Below are 20,024 nucleotides of genomic sequence, written 5' to 3' on the forward strand. Positions count from 1 at the left end.
CTCACTTCTGGCAACTATCGATGGCCACTAATGGGGCTTTACGGTGGTCGCTCCGGGGAAGTGTCTGGGGCACCTTGAGGTCTCCGCCGTCACTTCTGTGTGGTTGTCTGCTCTGGAGAGGTGCTGGTCGGAATGGGCCGTGTCTCCAAGCGCTCCGGCACGGTAGCAGACCGCGGATCTCCGGGAACGTGATGAGCCTCATTGGTCGGGTCCAGGTGCCATCCGGAGTTTAAGAAGCAGTTCTGGTGCGGTGGTCTCCAGCTGGGTCAGTGGCTTCGCCAGGGTGTTGTTGACCTTCATCTTTCTAAATTGGAGGTTTAGAAGGGTTTCTCGGGTATAAGGTAGAGGAGAGGGCAGTTTGCTCGGGAGAGCATACGCAAAGTCGCCAGTTACCGGCGCCATCTTTAACGGAAAATGGATGGAACCATTAGTAGATCTTTAGTAGATGGAACCCCCTTACATTTTCACTTGTTGGTCGCATCCATATAGTCAAAATGATGATTTTACCAAAATGTTTATATTTATTTCAGAATATCCCTGTTTTTCTGACTAAGAAGTTTTTTGATCGGATTGATTCTATTATTTTATCTTTTATTTGGAATGATAAAAGACCAAGAATTAGTATTTGGATTTATTTAAAGAAGATAGACTGATGTCTTTTGAACAATTAGTTGATAAATATTCTCTTTCATACTCCACTTTTTCCAATACCTTCAAGTTAGACATTTCTTATAAAAATATTTAAGTAGTTTTCCTTGCATATTGGATGCCAACCTGTTAGATACTATTACGAGTATGAACCATTTGATGAAGGGTTTACAATTTACTATTTATAATTTTTGATTTACTATTACAATGGGATAAGCGTTCTTTATTTAAGATTAACCAAGATTGGGAAAAGGAACTTAATTTGATTTTTATGATGGAGGACTGGACGCGGATTCTGAAGTTGCTTAACTCTTCTTCGATCTGTGCTAGTCATTCAATGATTCAATTTAAAATTGTACATTGTTACCATTTGACAAAGGAGAGATTGTCTAAAATGTTTCCTAATGTTGATAGTTATTGCGATAGATGTAAAACTAAGACAGCTACGCTGACACACAGCAGAACTGCTGTTTTGGTCCTGTTCTGTACTGGAACAGTTCTAGAAGTCAGTTTTTTCTACAATTTCTAAAGCACTTAAAATTAACTTACAACCTGACAAATTAACTGTGCTTTTTGGAAAAATTCCTCAAAATACCCGCGGTATCTCTTTGTCTGACCAACATGTTATTGCATTTGTTACATTGATAGCGAGGAGGACCATTTTGTTCAAGTGGAAGGATATATCGGCTCCTATTTTGTCACAATGGTTCTCTCAAGTGATGCTATGTCTTAGTTTGGAGAAAATTAGAAGTCGAACCTTTAAACCTATGTTTGATTTTGAGAAAAGATGGGGTTCATTTTCTTGTTACTATCATTTGAGTTAATTGATAGATTTCCTCCACGATCTAATTGTAAATTTTTGGTACATTTTTTTCCTTGCTGGCAGTTTGATGTTTATCTTTAGAAGCTTTTTGTATGATGCGTGGCTCCGGGGTTGAACACCTAAAGGGTTTTTTTTTCTCACTTTTCTTTGCTTTAGTAGGGGTTTTTTTTCCTCTTGTCACCAAAATTTTTTCAATCTTTAAAACAATGTGTTCTTTTTTCTTGAGACATTGTAAGTGTTGCCTACTTCGATGTACTCTTGTTAATTTTGGATAATAATAATAAAAAGATTTGTAAAGAAATGGGGAGTAGTGAGGGCTTACCAAAGTTCCTATCACTAATTCCAAAACATTTGCTCTCAACGATTAAATCTTATATCCATTTGCCTGATGCAAGACCAGGCAGCTGATATAAAAATTGTAGTTATATACAGCTAGTATCTTTGTAAACTTATGTTCAGTGATAGACTTTTAATTGTTTACTACCTTTTTGTGGTTTTGTTTCATAAAGGGAATGGCATAGGCAGCAGCAGTAATTTGGTATTTAATACATTGATTTCAAAACTAATCCTCAAACATTTGTAAGCAATCTCACTGGGGACACATATCCCAGTGTCTACTATTCATCTCACTGGGGACACATATCCCAGTGTCTACTATTCATCTCACTGGGGACGCATATCCCAGTGTCTACTATTCATCTCACTGGGGACGCATATCCCAGTGTCTACTATTCATCTCACTGGGGACACATATCCCAGTGTCTACTATTCATCTCACTGGGGACGCATATCCCAGTGTCTACTATTCATTGAGCATTTTTGAACTTAAATGTGTGCATGATATGCATGCATTTAACACTACCCCTTCAGAAACCATCAGATTTAAATTCTTGGTTATGCCCTGACTGCAGTCGTGAAATTTGATTTGATTTTTTTAGTATGCGTATCACTTATATCAGCTGTTTTCATTATTTATTTCTAGCCTCTTGCGCTAGAAAAGGTGGCATTAAATTAAATAAAAAGGAAACAGCATGTGCAACATAACACAGCTATGTTAGCATTTCTGTGGGTGTACACTACTTCTTCACTTCCCTTTCCTGATTTTTCACAATTGCTTTAATGCTTTGCTGGGCACAACGCTCTAGTTCCTAGATGTTACCATTCCATGTTGCAAATGATCTTGGGAGGGAGTAGGGATCCAAATTGCTGATGACACTAAGATATATAAGTTACATTGCCAGATTATTGGGAAGAACGAGGTCACTCATGTTCACCACACAACAAGCATCATCTGTTTTACCAAATTATATGCTTGCAACTGTGAAAGAATGGTGAGATTTAGACATCCTTGTATATAAATCCCATTTTTAAAATTAAGTAGAATGTAGAATAGTACAGACCCTTCAGTCCACAATGTTGTGCTGACACGTTTTAACCTAAACTATGATCAATCTAATGATGCCTTCCTGCAAAGCCCTTCATTTTTCTTTCGTTCACCTGCCTATCTAAGAGTCTCTTAACTACCCTTTTGTATCTGCCTCTATCACCACCGCACACACCCACCCTGTGTATATAAAAGAACCTTACCTCTGACATCCCTCGATAACTTCCTCCAACCACCTTAAAATTATGCCTTCTCGTATTAGCCATTTCTACCCGGGGGTGGGGGGTGCAGGCTGTCCACTCTAAGGGTGCCTCTTATCAATTTATGCACCTCCATCACTTCTGATCTTCCTTAGCTCCAAGGAGAAAAGTCCTAAGTTGATCAACCTTTCCTCATTAGTGGGTAGCTACCTAAAAAATAAAAATATTAATCCCTCTTCTCCAGCCCTTTACCTTTCCCACCCACCAGGCTTCATCTATAGCCTTCTAGCTTTTTATTCTGGTGAACTTCCCCTTCCTTTCCAGTCCTGAAGAAGGGTCTTGTTCGTTTCCATAGATGCACCCGGACCTGCTGAGTTCCTCCAGCATTTTGTGTGTGTTACTATGATTAGATTAGATTCTGAGGACACTCAGTCCTCGTTTATTGTCATTTAGAAATGCATGCATTAAAAAATGATACAATGTTCCTCCAGAGTGATATCACAGAAACACAGGACAAACCAAGACTAAAACTGACAAAACCACATTATTATAACATATAGTTACAACAGTGCAAAGCAATACCATAATTTGATAAAGAGCAGACCATAGGCATGGTTAAAAAAAAAAAGTCTCAAAGTCCCAATAGACTCATCATCTCACGCAGGCGGCAGAAGGGAGGAACTCTCCCTGTCATGAACCTCCAAGCGCCGCTAACTTGCCGATGCAGCACCATTTGAAGCACCCGACCGCAGCAGACTCTGAGTTCGTCCGAAAACTTCGAGCATCCGACCAGCCCCTCCGACACAGCCTCTCCGAGCACTTCGACCCTGCCCCGGCCGCTGAGCAACAAGCAAAGCCGAGGACTTGGGGCCTTTTCCTCCGAAGATTCTGGACCACACAGTAGCAGCAGCAACAAAGCAGGCATTTCAGAAGTTTCACCAGATGTTTCTCCATGCTCTCACGTCCGTCTCCATCAAATCAGGATTGTGCACGGCACCCTACTTGCAAATAACGGACATCACCACCGGAGTAGCCGCTGCGAGCTGTATCGCGCCGCCATCTTCTCCTATTGGTAATAAAAGCTGTTGTTCAGTTTTAGAAAGCTGCTAAAGTAAAAGGTTAGGGATTACTCTGCAATTATTGAATGTGCTGGTTGGAGTTCAGTATTCTGTACTAGGCATTGGCAATAGAGGGGATGTAGGGAAATTCGATGTAATTGTAAACAGTTAAATTATGAGGAAAAATGACACAAACTGTTTATTTATTTGTCGATTATTGAGGAGTAATAAGTGACCAAATCAAAGTTTTAGAATGACTCTATTCATGGAATTCTTTTGAAGAAGCAATTTAAGAAGATAAACAAGTTACAGGTTCACATGTCTTGAAAGTGCTCAATGTGTGTAGATGTCTGCGTTGCTTTCTCATGCTTGATTTGTATGGGTGTATTCTGTGACAGAGAGACGTGTAGTATTATTTTTCCTGGAGTCTACCCAACGAATGTTGCAGCTTAGTGGAAGATCTATGGAAACTGAAGAAAAAGTGTCTTCTTCCTTTTGTTTTCTTTGCTTCTCCTTAAAGGGAACTTCACTGGACAACATCTGGATAACTATTAATCAGCTATGTCAGCAGAGATTATGTAATTTGTCTTAGATTTCCAAAAATACATGAGAATCTCATTTATAAATAACTGAATCCAGATTTTTCTCATCAGTGCTTCTTTTAAAATGGCTTTGGATCTTAAACCCCTCTGCCACCAGGAAGTGCTGACCAGAAGCACACGACCGGTACAACTTTAGCTTCTTTTCTGGGGAAAAAACAGTCATAATCTTGCGGTGAATGGATCATTTTTTATGTCCACCCAATTAACCCTTGCCAGGACACACTTTGGAGTAGATTGGGTGTGGTCCACCCATTGAGCAAGTCTATTCAGGGCTTCACTGCTGGGGATATTTGTCTGAAAGAAATCTCTGTCCTTGGTTCACATCTTGTCAACACATTTGAAGGTTTTTGCAGAGATGACATTGGTAGACATCTCCAGTGATTTAAAGAGCTTGTTCTGGTGAAATAACGGTGCTGTTATTCTGCATCAGGGCAGACAGTAGGTTGAGTAAGTGGGCAAAAGACTGGCAAATGGTGTTTAGTTTGGGGAAGTGTCTTGCACTTGAGTAAGAGAAATCAAAAGGTAGATTATTATCTAAATGGCAAGATATTGCAAATTAGTGAAGTGCATGGATTAAGAAGAGTTATCAGGCAGGTCCAACAAACAGTTAAAAATCCAAATAGTACTTTAGCTTTCATTGCAGAGGAGCCCAAGTTTAAGTACTGGGAAGTCTTATGCAATTGTACAGGATGTTGGTGAAGACTCACCTGAAATTTTATATACACTAGATTTATATTTATGGAGTATATTTATATACACCATATATACTGTACACTATATTATGATCCCTTTACAGGTAAAGATATAGTAACATTAGAGGTAGCACAAAAGAGATTCACCAGGCTAATTCCTGAGATGAAAGTATCATTCTATCAAAAGACATGAAATAATTTTCACCTGTAATCCTCCGAGTTTAGAAGGGCGAGCTCGCTCAAGATCCTAAGGATGCTTGGCAGAGGAGATGTTGAGATGTTTTTAGTAACTGGGGAGTCTTGAACAAGGGAACATGACTGCAAGGTAAAAGGCAGGTCATTTAACACAGATATGCAAAAGGTTCTCCAAGAACGTGGTGAATCTATGCAGTTCTGTGCCCTGGTGGGTGGTGAAAGTTGAATTGTTAAAAGTATTTCTCATGGAGACAGATAAATACCTGATAAATCAAGGGCCTGAAGGTTTTTGGAGACACAATACAGAAGAGGAGTTGAGGACAATGTAGATCAAATGGTGTGGTCACATTGAAGTACCTGATGGCCCACTCTTGATCTTGCTTCCTTGTGTTTTTATTGCACATTTCCAAATGCTGCTGAGAAGGTGTTACTGGTCTACCTTTTTGAACCACTGCAATCTTCTGGTGAAAGTACACCCACAATATGAGTTGATTTAGAGATTCAGGGCTTGGAACCAGTAAAGATGGAAGTATTTCCAAGTTGGTGTGCTGGTATACCCATACACTGGTTGCCTTTGTTTTTCCTAAGCAACGAAGGAGCTGTCCAAAATGTCTAGTGGATTCAGTAAATGGTGTGCATTTCAGCCCAGGAGCTTCAGCAGTGCAAGGAATGTAGACTTATGGTGGTATATGGGTTGCTGCTCAAATGGGCTCCTTTGTCCTTGGTTATGTTAAGATTTTCAGTGCTATTGGAACTGCATCTATTCCATCAAGCTTTCTGCTCTGTAATGAATGGAAAGGTTGAAATAGTACCTGAATCTCTTGTTGCAGGATATGCAGCTTTTGGCTTGCTCTTGCACCATATGTGGATGGTCCACCAGGTTTTTAGTTAATAAAAACCAACAGGTTTGGTTCGAATAGTTTTGTATCACTAGTTGGACATAGTTGTTGCTTGAATTCAAGGAAATGTGGATTCAGCAAGGTGGTTATGGTTTGTGGGACTTTTGTAAGCATGTACTGCTTTGTAACTTGAGAGTAACAATGAATCCATGATTAAGAAAGTGATCATTTAGAAAATCATAAATGTTTATTGGAATTTTTAAAAGGGAGATTTTGTTTGATAAATCTGGTTTTGAGGTTGCAGCTACTAGAATAGATGAGCTACCAATGGATATGTTTGAATTGGACACCCTTTTATAAAAGGCCACGTGAGTTTATCATGCAGAGTAGGAGCACAGAAGGTATCAAGTGATGTACTGAAGTTGATCGAAATTGTTAATAGCTAAAAAAGAGTGGGAATAAATGAATAACTTTTTTGAGTTGGGTGCCTGTAGCTAGTAGGATGTTGTAGGAATTGCTGCCACATAACAGCTATTCACAATCTATGTTAATGATTGGATTGGCTGGTTTAATATATCCAAATTGGGTAAAGAATATACTCGGTGATGTGGCTTGCAGCTGGGTGACTGACTTGTGAAGGAAATGAGGAGCCCACTCTACAAGATTTAGACAAGGTGATTGAACAAAGATGTGGCTAATGGAATATTATGTTGGAAAGTGTAAGGTCATCTACTGTATTTTTAAGTGGTGCAAAGTTCTTTTTGATGGTGACAGCGTGAAAGATACTGGTGTTTAGAGGGTCCTGGGTGTCGTGGCGTGTGATTCACTGGAAAGTATACATACAATTTGCTTATTAGAAGAGGATTTGAGGATGTCTTGCTGCAATTATCCAGCATGTTAATGAGAGCACATCTGGAATATGGCATAAACGGTTAGTCTTTCTATCCAAGGATCTATTATTATGAAGGGGGAATGCAGTAAAGGTTCACCAGTTAATTGCTGGAATGAGAGCACTTATACAAATAGGCCAAAACGTTCTTGAATTTAGAAGAATGTGAGCTAATCTCTTGAAACTCTCTTTTTTCCACTTTCAATCTATTTTTATTCATTTAAAAGAATAAGGATAAATACAAACCAGAGGAGAGGTTATCTCAAATACATATTTCAATAATAATACAAACAAAGAAAGGAGTATACACTGTCAAAATCATATATAGTATTAAGCTATTATAAAGGGAGAAGAGAACCACTTCTCCTCTTAACAGTTCATGGAAAAAAAGATTCACAGTTTTCTATTATTGAGGAAAAAAACCCACTAAGCTAACCTAAAACAAAAAAAGAGGGGACTGGGCAGTCCATTTTGAGGATACAGTTTAAAAAGAAAAGGGAAAATCCTTCTGATCAAATCTAAAAATTCGCGGAGAAAAAAGAATAATTAACTGAAAAAGTAATAAGAATTATATCATATGAAAATATTGAATAAAAGATCGCCAAGTTTGCTCAAATTTAAAATATGTATCAAACATCCGACTTCTTATTTTCTTCAAACTTAAACAAAACATAATGGAGGAGAGCCAAAAAAATACAGTAGGTGGATTGGGATCCTTCCAGTACAATAGAATAGCTCCCCTAGCCAATAAAGTTGAGAAAGCTATCATGCGTTGAGCGGAAGCAGGAATAACCTCAAAGATTGCCATTAAGTGAATTAGGTTCTAGGTCCAGACCTATGACTTTTGATAACGTTCTAAAAACATCTCTCCAAAAGTTATTTAACTTCATGCAGGACCAAAACATATGAGTTAAAGTGGCCACCTCAGTGCTGTATCCATCACAAGTAGGATTTATATTAGAAAAAATATGGGCTAGTTTATCTTTTGACATATGCACCCTGTGCACTAACTTGAACTAAATAGATGAATTATTAACTAAATGACAAATTTTATTCCATTGATTATCTGAAAGTGATTCTTGAAGTTCTAATTCCCAAGCACGTTTAACATTACACATCATTCGTAAATTCAATAGCCATTTATATATGATGGCTATCAATCCTTTTTGGAATGGTTTAAGCTGAAAGATAACATCTATCATATTTGATAAATGAGCAAGTGGGTAATTTGGTAACAAATCACGTAAAAAATTCCTAACTTGTAAATATTAGATTAGATTATGAGGACACTCAGTCCTTGTTTATTGTCATTTAGAAATGCATGCATTAAAAAATGATACAACATTCCTCCAGAATGATATCACAAGAAAACACAGACAAACCAAGACTAAGACTGAGAAAACCACATAATTATAGCATATAGTTACAACAGTGCAAAGCAATACCATAATTTGATAAAGAGCAGACCATGGGCACAGTAAAAAAAAAAGTCTCAAAGTCCCGATAGACTCACCATCTCACGCAGGCGGCAGAAGGGAGGAACTCTCCCTGCCATGAACCTCCAAGCGCCGCTAACTTGCCGATGCAGCACCATTTGAAGCACCTGACCGCAGCAGACTCTGAGTCCGTCTGAAAACTTCGAGCATCCAGCCAGCCCCTCCAACACAGCCTCTCCAACACAGCCTCTCCGAGCACCAACCTCTGCCGAGCACTTCAACCCCGCCTCGGCCGCTGAGCAACAAGCAAAGCCGAGGACTCGGGGCCTTCCCCTCCGGAGATTCTGGACCACACAATAGCAACAGCAGCGAAGCAGACATTTCAGAAGTTTCACCAGATGTTCCTCTGTGCTCTCACATCCGTCTCCATCAAATCAGGATTGTGCACGGCACCCTACTTGACAAATTACAGACATCACCACCAGAGTGGTCGCTGCGAGCTGCGTCGTGCTGCCATCTTGATATGGGCCATTTTCTGGGAACACAATATCTAAAAAACTGTGCATTAGATAAATTATATTTGTCCATTAGCGGAGAAAAAGACAAACAATCCTCTAAAAACAAATCTAGAGAAGTTATTTTTCCCTTAGTTTTCCATGTTAAAATGGCCTTGTCTAAAATTGATGGTTTAAAAAAATAATTAAAATGGATATTACTAGAAAGAACAAAGTTATTTAAGTCAAAAGATCTGTGAAAGTGAAACCAAATTTTTAATGTATGTCTAACAATGGGACTAAGATTTTGTCTACCAATCTTAGAAAACAAAAAAGGAAGAGGAGCTCCCAACAAAGAAGCCAAAGAGAACCCCTTTACCGAGTTCTCCTCCAAGTCCAACCATGAAGGACAATCCTGCATATCTATACAGTGAATCCAAAAAGTAATATAACGAATATTCATTGCCCAGTAATAGAGTCTAAAGTTTGGTAAGGCCAAGCCACCATCTTTTTTTTAATTTTTGCAGTAAAGGTTTACTCACTCTGGAGCTTTTATTATTCCAGATATATGATAAGATCATAGAACCTATTCTATCAAAAAACGTTTTCGGGACAAAGGATGGAACAGCTTGAAACGTGTATCAAAATTTTGGTAAAATTGTCATTTTTATAGCATTTATTCGATCAATTAATGACATCGTCATAGGCAACCATTTGGAAAGCGTTTGTTGTGTATATTCAATTAAAGGAAAAAAAATTGTACTTCTGTAAATCTTTAAAATTTTTAGTAATTTTAATACCAAGATAGGTAAAATAATGTTTAGCAATATTAAAAGGTTCTTGAAACTCTCTTGCCCAGTTTGATTAGTCACATGGGTGTAATTGGGTGGTGTCAGCTTGTTGGGTCGAAAGAGCCTGTTGCTATACTAAAACTCTAAATAAAATATAAACTTTACGAATTCTGATAAATTTTAACAGAGTGAATGCACAAGTGATAGTTGTCCTGCCTGGGATGTGAATCTGTCTAATTCTTTTCGAAAGAGGTGTGTGAGGTTGAGTCACTGAGTACATACAGGATGGAAATCAAATCCACCTTAGATATGAAAGGAAACAAGAGATATGAGGTAGGACATAAAGTGTCACTGAAATAAAAGATCAGCCATGATTTTATTCAGCAACCAGGAGGCACAAGCACCAAATAGCCTACTCTTCTGAAAGTCAAAAACTCTGCAGATGTTGATTGGGGAGAGGGGGGGGTGGAAGGAGGGAGAAAATGCTAGAAACACCCAGACTATACCTGTGGAAAGGGAAACAGCATTAATGTTTCTTACTATAATTATAATGGCCCTTAGTTGGGACTGGGAATGACAGAAGACAAGTTAATATTAAGCTATGGGTAGGGATGGATAAGACAAGAAATGTCTATTATTGGGTGAAGCTGATGTTGCTCTGGGGATGAGCTCCGAGCAAGGTCACCCAGATGGTGGTTTAAAGTGAACATTTAGTGAGAGAATATTGTTTATTGAAGTTATTAAGTGAGAGCAGGTAGAGGGGGCGAGGTAGAGAGAACAATGACAAAGGAATTTAGAGTTGCAAAATGCAGGACTAGAGACAGCCTGTAGTGCTCTCTGGATGTCCAATTTTGACCTGTCATTATCTATTCCCTCCCACTTAGCATGGTGGAAGTGCCAAACAACACGATGCATGCTGCCTCGGTTTGAAGGTGGGATTTTGTGTCATTAAAGCAGCTCCTGTTGTAGGGGTGGCATGGCAGCATTTCGCTTTGCAGCATTAGCGATCACCCATCGAGATTCAATCCCCACTGTCATTTCCTCTGTGGCCGCTGGGGTTTCCTCCGGATGCTCCAGTTTCCTCCCACATTCTAAAGGCATACAGTAAAGGTTAGTGAGTTTGTGGGCACCGGAAGCACTGGTGCGCCCTCTTCTATGTCGATGAGACCTGACATAGATTGGAGGAAACTGCTTTGTCAATCACCTTTGCTCCATCTGCCACAAAAGGCAGATATCACGGTAGCCACCCATTTCAATTCAACTTCCCGTTCCTCATTCTGACTCTATCTTTTTCAAAACAAACTGGTAAAACTCAGTTTTGCATTGTGCTATTGGGTCGTCTGGGAATGGAGTAGAATTGTCAGCATTAGATCTTCTAGCGAGTGTTTTCAATTCTTATTGCAGTTCTCACTGATACAGATTTTCAACAAGAGAACTCCTACGTATGTCTAATTTGCTAGTATCCATTGATTTGGTATTCCAGAAAAATCTTTTTGTTTTCCCAGTACTAACTTCTGTATTATGTACTTGGCACATAATAATGTGAACAAACCAAGTTAGATTCTGAGTTGTAGCATGATGTTTTAAGTAGTTGTTGAAGAAACTTATTCTTTCTAAATTAAAGCTGTGTTCCTTTTTCCCCCAGCCAATCAAAAACCCTCCAGCAGGAAAGAAGTACGTACGATGTCCATGTAATTGTCTCCTTATTTGCAAGGACACATCACGACGTATAGGATGTCCAAGACCTAACTGGTTGGTATTAAGTTGCTGAATTCTAGGTTTTAGGGCTTCAGTAGCTATTCCTAAATTTAAAATTTTCTGAAATCTTAAAACATGTTTATGAGCAAGAAGGAACATATGTGAAGTTATTTTACTGAAACTTAAAGATAATGAGAAAAGTATTTTGAAATAAAGCAATAATGTTTTGTTTGTTATCATTACAATAAAATTGCGATTTACTTATCGGACCTGGTGATGAAAAAATAATGAAATATGTGTAGGTAAAATGTCAAAGTTATGTGGATAGTTCTTGGCAGGACTCAGATTTTGAGAGCACAATGATTTCTATTTTACTGCTGTCATACACAATAGCAGTGCCATTGAAAATTAGCTTTCGGATGGGGGAAAATTTAAGTTAACAAACTTAAATTAGCATGAGTTAGTGTGCAACTCATGAGGCCACGCTACAGGTATATAGAATTCTCAAAGGAATCTGCACTTGATAGTTATCCTTAAACCTCTGCCTTGGTGGATCTATCACTCCCACTAAACCCTTCACTCCCCACCCACAACCCCTCCCATCCTTGCCACTGAGGCCTGATTTAACCCTCACGGGAGTACTTTGTCTTGGTAATTTGTTAGTTCCAGAATTTTTTGCATTGTTAATTATACTTTATCATCTCCAAAATTTGTCACTTTTAGATAATTTGCTGCTTTTCACTTGTGTTCCTTTTTTGCTGCCAGTTAAGGAGCGCTGTACAAATAGCTTGAATTGAGAGTTCCTTGGAAATTTCCAGAGTCTGCATAATTGAGATTAAATAACACAGATTCATGACGTTTGGAACAAATCCAGATGGATTAAAAATTAACTGTTGTAGAAATGGACAGTAGTGAATCAGAATTCAGGAAATGCACTGTTTTCTTCTGATTTAACAGATCACTGGTCTTCACAGCTGGTCCACAGATCATTTTATTTTTATCTGTAGATCCATCAAAATGTAATAATCAAAGATCTGCTATATTACATTGTTTTGCTTTCCCCAATGTCTGAAAGTGGCATTTGGTGTAAAGGTAAGTGTGTGTGCTATCACAAGGGGATGCCTGTCACATCTGTAGTATATCCCTGTATCAAGCAAGTGACAAATGCTTTGTCTATAGCAGGCAACAGTCTCTTCATTTTCTTAAAAGAAGTTGGATAAAATTAAAATCACTAACCTTCAAAGGGAAAGGAATTGCATTGTATTTATACTGAAAAATATCTGACTACAGCACTATCATTATACGTCTCCCCACATTAAGAAAAGGGACACTTCCTGAATTTCAATGATTCCAGTGAAAAACAGGGCATTAGTAGGACAGTGTTAGATAGAAACCTATCCATCTGTGTTTCCATTGTCATCAGCTTTACCAGTGTAAAATACCATCAAGGACAGCATGAAAATGCTTTTTTAGTGTGCTGTGAAAGGTGGCTAATGCCACATATTTAAAAAGAAAAGATTGCTGTGAAAGTTTAGCATGGTAACATCCTTATTTTCTCTTCTTGGACAGTTGTATCTCTGGCCAAGGATCAATCTAACTGGAATTTCAACCCAAGCTCTGGTAAAGTTATGCAAACAGGGAGAAAATCAGTTTTTTAACTAACTTGGCAGTGTGCACAATGGCATAATGTGATCATTGCCCATTCTATTAGTGGTAATTCCTTCTGACAAGTACCCTTAAAACAGCCTTTGTTTCTCTTACAAACATGCTGTGCTTTATCGTATTGCCTTGGATTCAGACCATGCTAACTCATCAGCCATGGTGTCCAATTACCTATGCTGGCATGTTCTGAATATGAAAAGCCAACCAAGCTCTCTATCCATATCTGAGAATCATCCCACAAAATGCCAGAGATTCTGAGATGCTGGGTCCAGAATACCCTGACGGTAATGCTTGTGAAATGTCCAGGATTGCAACATCTGTAGTCTCTCTTGTCTCCAAGAAATAGTAACTGATTTTATCATGCCATTCATATGTGGGTTTATAAAATGGGCAATTGTTCAATTTCATTGCCACCAGCATTTGATACTTTTGGCCAAATAACTATATAGTTCATCCTTTCCATTATAAATGCTCAGTTTACTGTTCACAGTATTTATAATGACTCTTCCCCTGTGCTTTAATCTATTGTTGTCTTACTGCATCAGAAGTTTCTTTCAATAGCATGGAGCTTGCATTATACTCTAAAGCATTAAATGAGTGAAGAATTCTACATTCTATTTGTATGTCATAGCACATTTTATCATTCAGCTTTCATTCTTAACCTTTCCCCAATTATTACTATATCATAAATTTGGGCTGTTGCATGTAGCTGTCACTCAGATGGCTTAATTCAATTTTAGTAAACTCTTCAACAGTTTAGATAAATTGTTCAGGCCAACTGTCTCGATGGATGAACTTTTAAAAATGATTAATAAAGCAATGACTTTTTCTAAATTTCAGTAGTGTTACAGCACTAAAATGGCTATACCAGCGGAGTAATTTCCAATTTAATTGTGTGACCATGCAGCTTGGCTATTTTAGCTAGTGTCTTGTGCCATTCAACGAATGGAATAGATAGCAGTAAAGTGAAAAGAAAACACATATTTCATATGATGGATGATGAGGAGAAGCAGGATGATGATAAACAGGATACTGAAGTGAACTTGGACTTGACCTACTCACCAGTTTGTGCCAAGTTTGTATTTGTTTGTACTTGATCTCCTCCCTATGCTCATATTCATCTCATATATCTGATTACCTGACTGGTAAGCTTTTACTATGAGCCTTTTGTAGGCTGTTTTAGCACCCCCCCCCCCTTCATTTCTTCTCTCTTCTTTATCCATTGCTATGTTTCTCCTGATCATATGTTGTTTAATTCCGTTGCTGTATTGGATGTTTTATTAACAATTACACTGGACAACATAGAGTTTGCTCTTGAATACTTTTGGATGTATGTTATGGATTTTGGGCTGCTGATCACGAAAATCAGCATGAAATTTCCCTATCACTCACCATTTTTTGAAATTGCCTATATTTGTTATTTCAATTCATAATTCAAGTCAGAATAAGTGATACTGAAATTAAAGAAGGCATTTTTTGTTAGTCCACAAATCATACAGGTTATCAAAGACAGGCGATTCAAAGAATTTATTGTGGGACTGGAGGAAATTTCATTGAAGGCATCGAAGGGTGGTGTTGAAATTTTTCTTGGCAACTACAAAGCACCAAACTACGTGCAGCTGGTTAACAACATGCTTCAAGCATACAAAATCGCAAACTGCAACATGTCACTAAAGATTCATTTTCTAAATTCCGATTTAGACTTTTTCCCTGTAAATCTTGAAGTGATTAGTGACGAGCATGGTGAAGATTTCACTAGGATATTGTGGTCATGGAGAAATGGTATCAGAGCAATTGGAATCCACCAATGCTGGCTGATTATTGTTGGACACTTAAGCGAGAAGCCTCAGACACTGAGTACAAATGAAAATCAAGAAAGCATTTTTAGCTTAGTTTAACTATTGGAAAGCATCAGCACCATTATGCAATTAAATGCATTCTATTCAATAAAAGTTAATTTCTTGTTTCTCCGAATTCCTACGTGATACAAGTAGTCTGAAATTACATTTGTGAAAACAATATTTGTGTTCAAGCGGTCTATCAAACAAAATAAAGTTTCTGAGGAAGCAACACTTTTGGAAAAAAAATTGTTGTCCAGTGTTATCAGTCATAATGTGTGAGTGCAAAGCCCTGTGGCTTAAGGATATGGGGAAGTGTGATAAGCTGTTCACTCTTTTCTACTTGACAGAAATATTATGGAAAAGCTTCTGTTTGTAAGAATTGAACTTCAAGGTGCTAACAGGACTTTCAAGAGTTGCAGAGATAGTGCAAATTGCATTTGTGTAGAGTGTACTCTAATGACAATGAGCAACAGACTATAGTCAAGAGGAAGCTGGTACACCAACGCTTCTATGTGGGCAATGAGACGATTCCAACAGTCTTCGAGAAGCCTGTGAAGAGCCTTGGTTGGTGGTATAACGCATCCCTCAAAGGCACAGAGCGGGTAGATCAGCTCAGGAAGGATGCCGTCATTGGCCTCAAGAGCGTTGACAGAACCACACTTCCTGGAAAGTTGAAGCTCTGGTGTAGACAATCTGGGCTCCTTCCACGCCTCGTGTGGCCACTAACCCTGTATGAAGTTCCAGTCTCGAAGGTGGAAAAGCTGGAGAGACTGATCAGCTCATACATAAGGAAGCAGCTTGGTCTTCCCAGGTGCCTCAGCAGCATAGGGCTTTATGGCAAGGGAGTCCTAGAGCTACCTGTTTCCAGTCTTTCAGAGGAGTACAAGTGTGCCTAAGTAAGACTGGAAATGATGTTAACAGAGGCGAGTGATCCATTTGTAGCACAAGCTGCCCACATAGAAACATAGAAAATAGGTGCAGGAGTAGGCCATTCGGCCCTTCGAGCCTGCACCGCCATTCAGTATGATCATGGCTGATCATCCAACTCAGAACCCTGTACCTGCCTTCTTCCATACTCCCGATCCCTTTAGCCACAAGGGCCATATCTAACTCCCTCTTAAATATAGCCAATGAACTGGCCTCAACTGTTTCCTGTGGCAGAGAATTCCACAGATTCACCACCCTCTGTGTGAAGAAGTTTTTCCTCATCTTGGTCCTAAAAGGCTTCCCCTTTATTCTCAAACTGTGACCCCTCGTTCTGGACTTCCCCAACATCGGGAACAATCTTCCTACATCTAGCCTGTCCAATCCCTTTGGAATTTTATACATCTTGGATAGTGAGAGGAAATGGACTCCATCAGAAGCAACCAAGCAAGCAAAGGCGGCTCTCAAGCACAGGGACATGGTGGGCTGAGTGCAGCAAGGGTGAAGTGGTCTTGCCCTTGGGGACAGTACACCAGCCTGGAACAAGGTTGCTGCGTCTCAGAGACGCAGGCTCGTGACGCAGGAGATATGTCGGCAGGAGGAGGCAGCAACATGCGCAAAGGCCGTCGCTCAGGCAAGGCAAGGGCAATGGATGAGATGGGAGGGAGTGGAGAAAAGAAAGATCTCCTGGAAAGAGCTGTGGGAGATGGGGACATTCACAGCAAGCTTCACCATCAGGGCTGCCTACAATGTCTTGCCGTCTCCCATGAATCTCAGCCAGTGGTATGGAGAGGACCCCAGGTGCTCCCTCTGCCCAACTTCAGCAACACTAAAACACATTCTGGTGGGCTGCAGGACCAGCCTTACTCAAGGCCGATACACCTGGCAGCACAACCAGGTGCTACTGTGTCTTGCAGCAGTGCTGGAAAGTCAGCGGATGAGCATCAACGCTCTCCTTCCCCCTTCATCCCGCTGGCCGTTAACAGCATTTGTCCGGAAAGGTGAGGGTCAAGCCAGACTTGATACATCGAGACCAGACACCGGACGGCTAGGTGGGGCACGTGATTGGAAGATGGTGGCAGACTTAGGCCAGATGCTCTGCTGCCCAACTGAAATTGCAGAAACCAACCTCAGACCAGACCTTGTGCTATGGTCGGCCTCACTCTTCTCGTTTACATCATCGAGCTTACAGTGCCCTGGGAGGATGCAGTGGAGGAGGCCTACGAGTGCAAGAAGCTGAGGTATGCTGAGCTTGTAGGCGATGCGCAACAACGTGGCTGGAAAGCAAGGGACGACCGGTCGAAGTAGGCTGCAGAGGATTTGTAGCCACATCAACATCAAGGCTACTCCAGGAGTCGGGAGTGTGAGGAAAGACACAACAATTAGCAGTCAAAGACCTCTCCGGAGATGCTGAAAAGGGTAGTCAGTTGCTCTGGATGAAGAGAAAGGGTTCTATCTGGACCCCCAAGTGAGTGAAAGGCATCTAGAGGGTGAGCCCGGGACACCGGGATTCACTGCTGAACCCTCCAGAGGTGTCGTGGGCCTATCAACGAAACACTGAGGAAGGAGGGTGCCCACTTGATAACCCAGAAAATGCCATCACTCACTTGGCCACCCCACAGAGTCTAGGCAGCATGTCCCAGGAGTGCAAATAAGGGATATTAACATCTACTCCTGCATAACATACATGCATATTTATTTAGCTGTACAATGTCAGGGCTGATGAACAAGGAACTGACTTTAGTCAGTTACTAGACACACAAGAATAAATGTAAAGAATTCTAGAATTACTTTCAAAAATGATTCATAGATAACTAATGTAGCACTTGTTCCCTACAGCAGACGCATAATTAATTTGGGGCCAGTGATGTTGATCCCAGAGGAGCAGCCTGCCCAGCCTGCTGTGCCAATCCAACCTGAAGGTACACGTGTGGTGTGTGGACATTGTGGGAATACTTTCCTGGTATGTATGGAGGTACTATGGGAAGAATTAGAGATCGGATAATGATGAATAAATTGTAACAACTTTTACTTATGGCGCTTTTGACTTGCAAAACTTTCCCAAGCACTTCTCAAGAGTGCATTCAAACAGATGCTGAGTCTTTTGAGATATTAGGGCTAATGATTAAGATCATGGAAAAAGAAGTTAAGTTATTTGGAGCATTTTATGGGAGAAAATGCAGTTGAGAAGTGTGGAGATTTAAAGAATAAATTTCCAGGGGTTGGAGGTTTGGCAGTTGAAGGCACAACTGCCAATGAGATCATAGGATAAACGTGCAAGGAAAAAACAGACAGTGTTTAAGAATTATCAATTGTATTTTCTGCAGGTGAAGTGCACTGTTAGATGGTGAGAGCATCATATCATACCCATTCAAAGGCTGATATTAGAAAATATGCAAAAGCATTATCATTATAATAGTAATGGTGGAACTACTTAAACAGTGAAACACACCAGCCTATTGACTCATCATCAGAATCAGGGTGTGTACTTCAAGGCAGTTTAGATTAGTAATGGCCTCCTTGGGTACATTATAAAGGAAAAAAGTGATGGATTGAAACCAAATGTCATAGTGGTGCAGAAAGTCACGTGGTTCCCCCATAAATGCCAGAAAACTGGCTTAAATCCTGATCTCATATGCTGTCTTTGAAGTTTGCATATTCTCCCTGTGACTACATGGATTCACTGTAGGTCTTTGGTATCATCTCACACCCCAAAAATGTATGGATTACTTGGTTCCAAGGCTACTGTATATTGCCTGTAGTGTGTAGTTAAGTGGTAGAATCTAGAAGGAGTTGATGAGAATGTGGGGAAAATAAATTATGGGATTATTGTAGGATTGGTGCCATTGGATGGTTGATGGTCAGTGTTACTCAATGGGCTGAAAAGCCTGTCACCATGCTATATCTCTCTCACCCCACAAAATGGGTCAGATACATGGACAGAACCTGAACAGTTAACTTGTATATTATGTTATGAAGCACAATGCAAAGAAAAATTATATGTCATACCAAAGAAGTTGGGCGTGCTGCAGAACGCCCGATAAGAAATACCAGAAGCCACTATGACAAATGAGTTAATTGAGAGTAACATCAGAATGGAGAAGAAATGTGATCTAAGTGACTTTGACTTTGGAATGATTGTTGGTGCCAGATGGGGTAATTTGAGTATCTCAGAAACTGCTGATCTCCTGGGATTTTCATCCCAACAGTCTCTGGAGTTTACATTGAATCGTGCAAGAAACAGAAAATGTCCAATTCATGTCTGTGGGAGACAATGCCTTATTAATGAGAGATGTCAGAGAATGACCAGACTTGTTCAAGCTGACAGAAAGGTGACTGTAACTCAAATAACCACTCACTATAACATCTCTGAATGTACAACACATTGAACCTTGAAGTGGATGGGCTACAGCAACAGAAGACCACATCTGGTTAAATTCCTGTACCTAATACCTTAATCTTATTCTAATCATAGTCTTTCACATCTCAATCAACTCTCATAATTCTCTCAACACATACCTCCACTCATCTACATGAAGAACAATTTACAATAGCCAGCCAACCAACTAGCATGTCTTTGGCATGTAGGATGACATTGGAGGGAAAATTGTGGTCACAGGGATTAATTAGATCACACTTTCAAGGAACCAGTTTGGTATAATAGGCTGTATGGTTATCTTCTGTGCTGTATCACTGACTCCATAATTCTGAAAAATAATTATAGAATTTATGAGACTGTATCTGTCCCTGCCATAGTCATTTTATAGGTAAGCATCTGGCTTAATAAAAACTCACAGTTGACTTTTGTGTATCATTATGGAATATTTCCTCATATTTGTGTGGATTGG

At 39.7% G+C, this 20,024-nt stretch overlaps 1 protein-coding gene across 1 annotated transcript in view; it reads left to right on the top strand.

Annotated features, from left to right (window-relative positions):
- pip4p2 (phosphatidylinositol-4,5-bisphosphate 4-phosphatase 2) overlaps window positions 1–20,024 on the top strand; it is a 57,677-nt gene that overhangs the window by 26,940 nt on the left and 10,713 nt on the right. The window contains exons 3-4 of the mRNA XM_063041208.1: window positions 11,697–11,803; window positions 18,016–18,139. Of these exons, the coding sequence (XP_062897278.1) occupies window positions 11,697–11,803; window positions 18,016–18,139 (231 nt within the window). The remainder of the gene's footprint in view (window positions 1–11,696; window positions 11,804–18,015; window positions 18,140–20,024) is intronic.

This window comes from Mobula hypostoma, chromosome 1, assembly GCF_963921235.1.
Source record: "Mobula hypostoma chromosome 1, sMobHyp1.1, whole genome shotgun sequence".
In the NCBI taxonomy this organism is placed as follows: Eukaryota; Metazoa; Chordata; class Chondrichthyes; order Myliobatiformes; family Myliobatidae; genus Mobula; species Mobula hypostoma.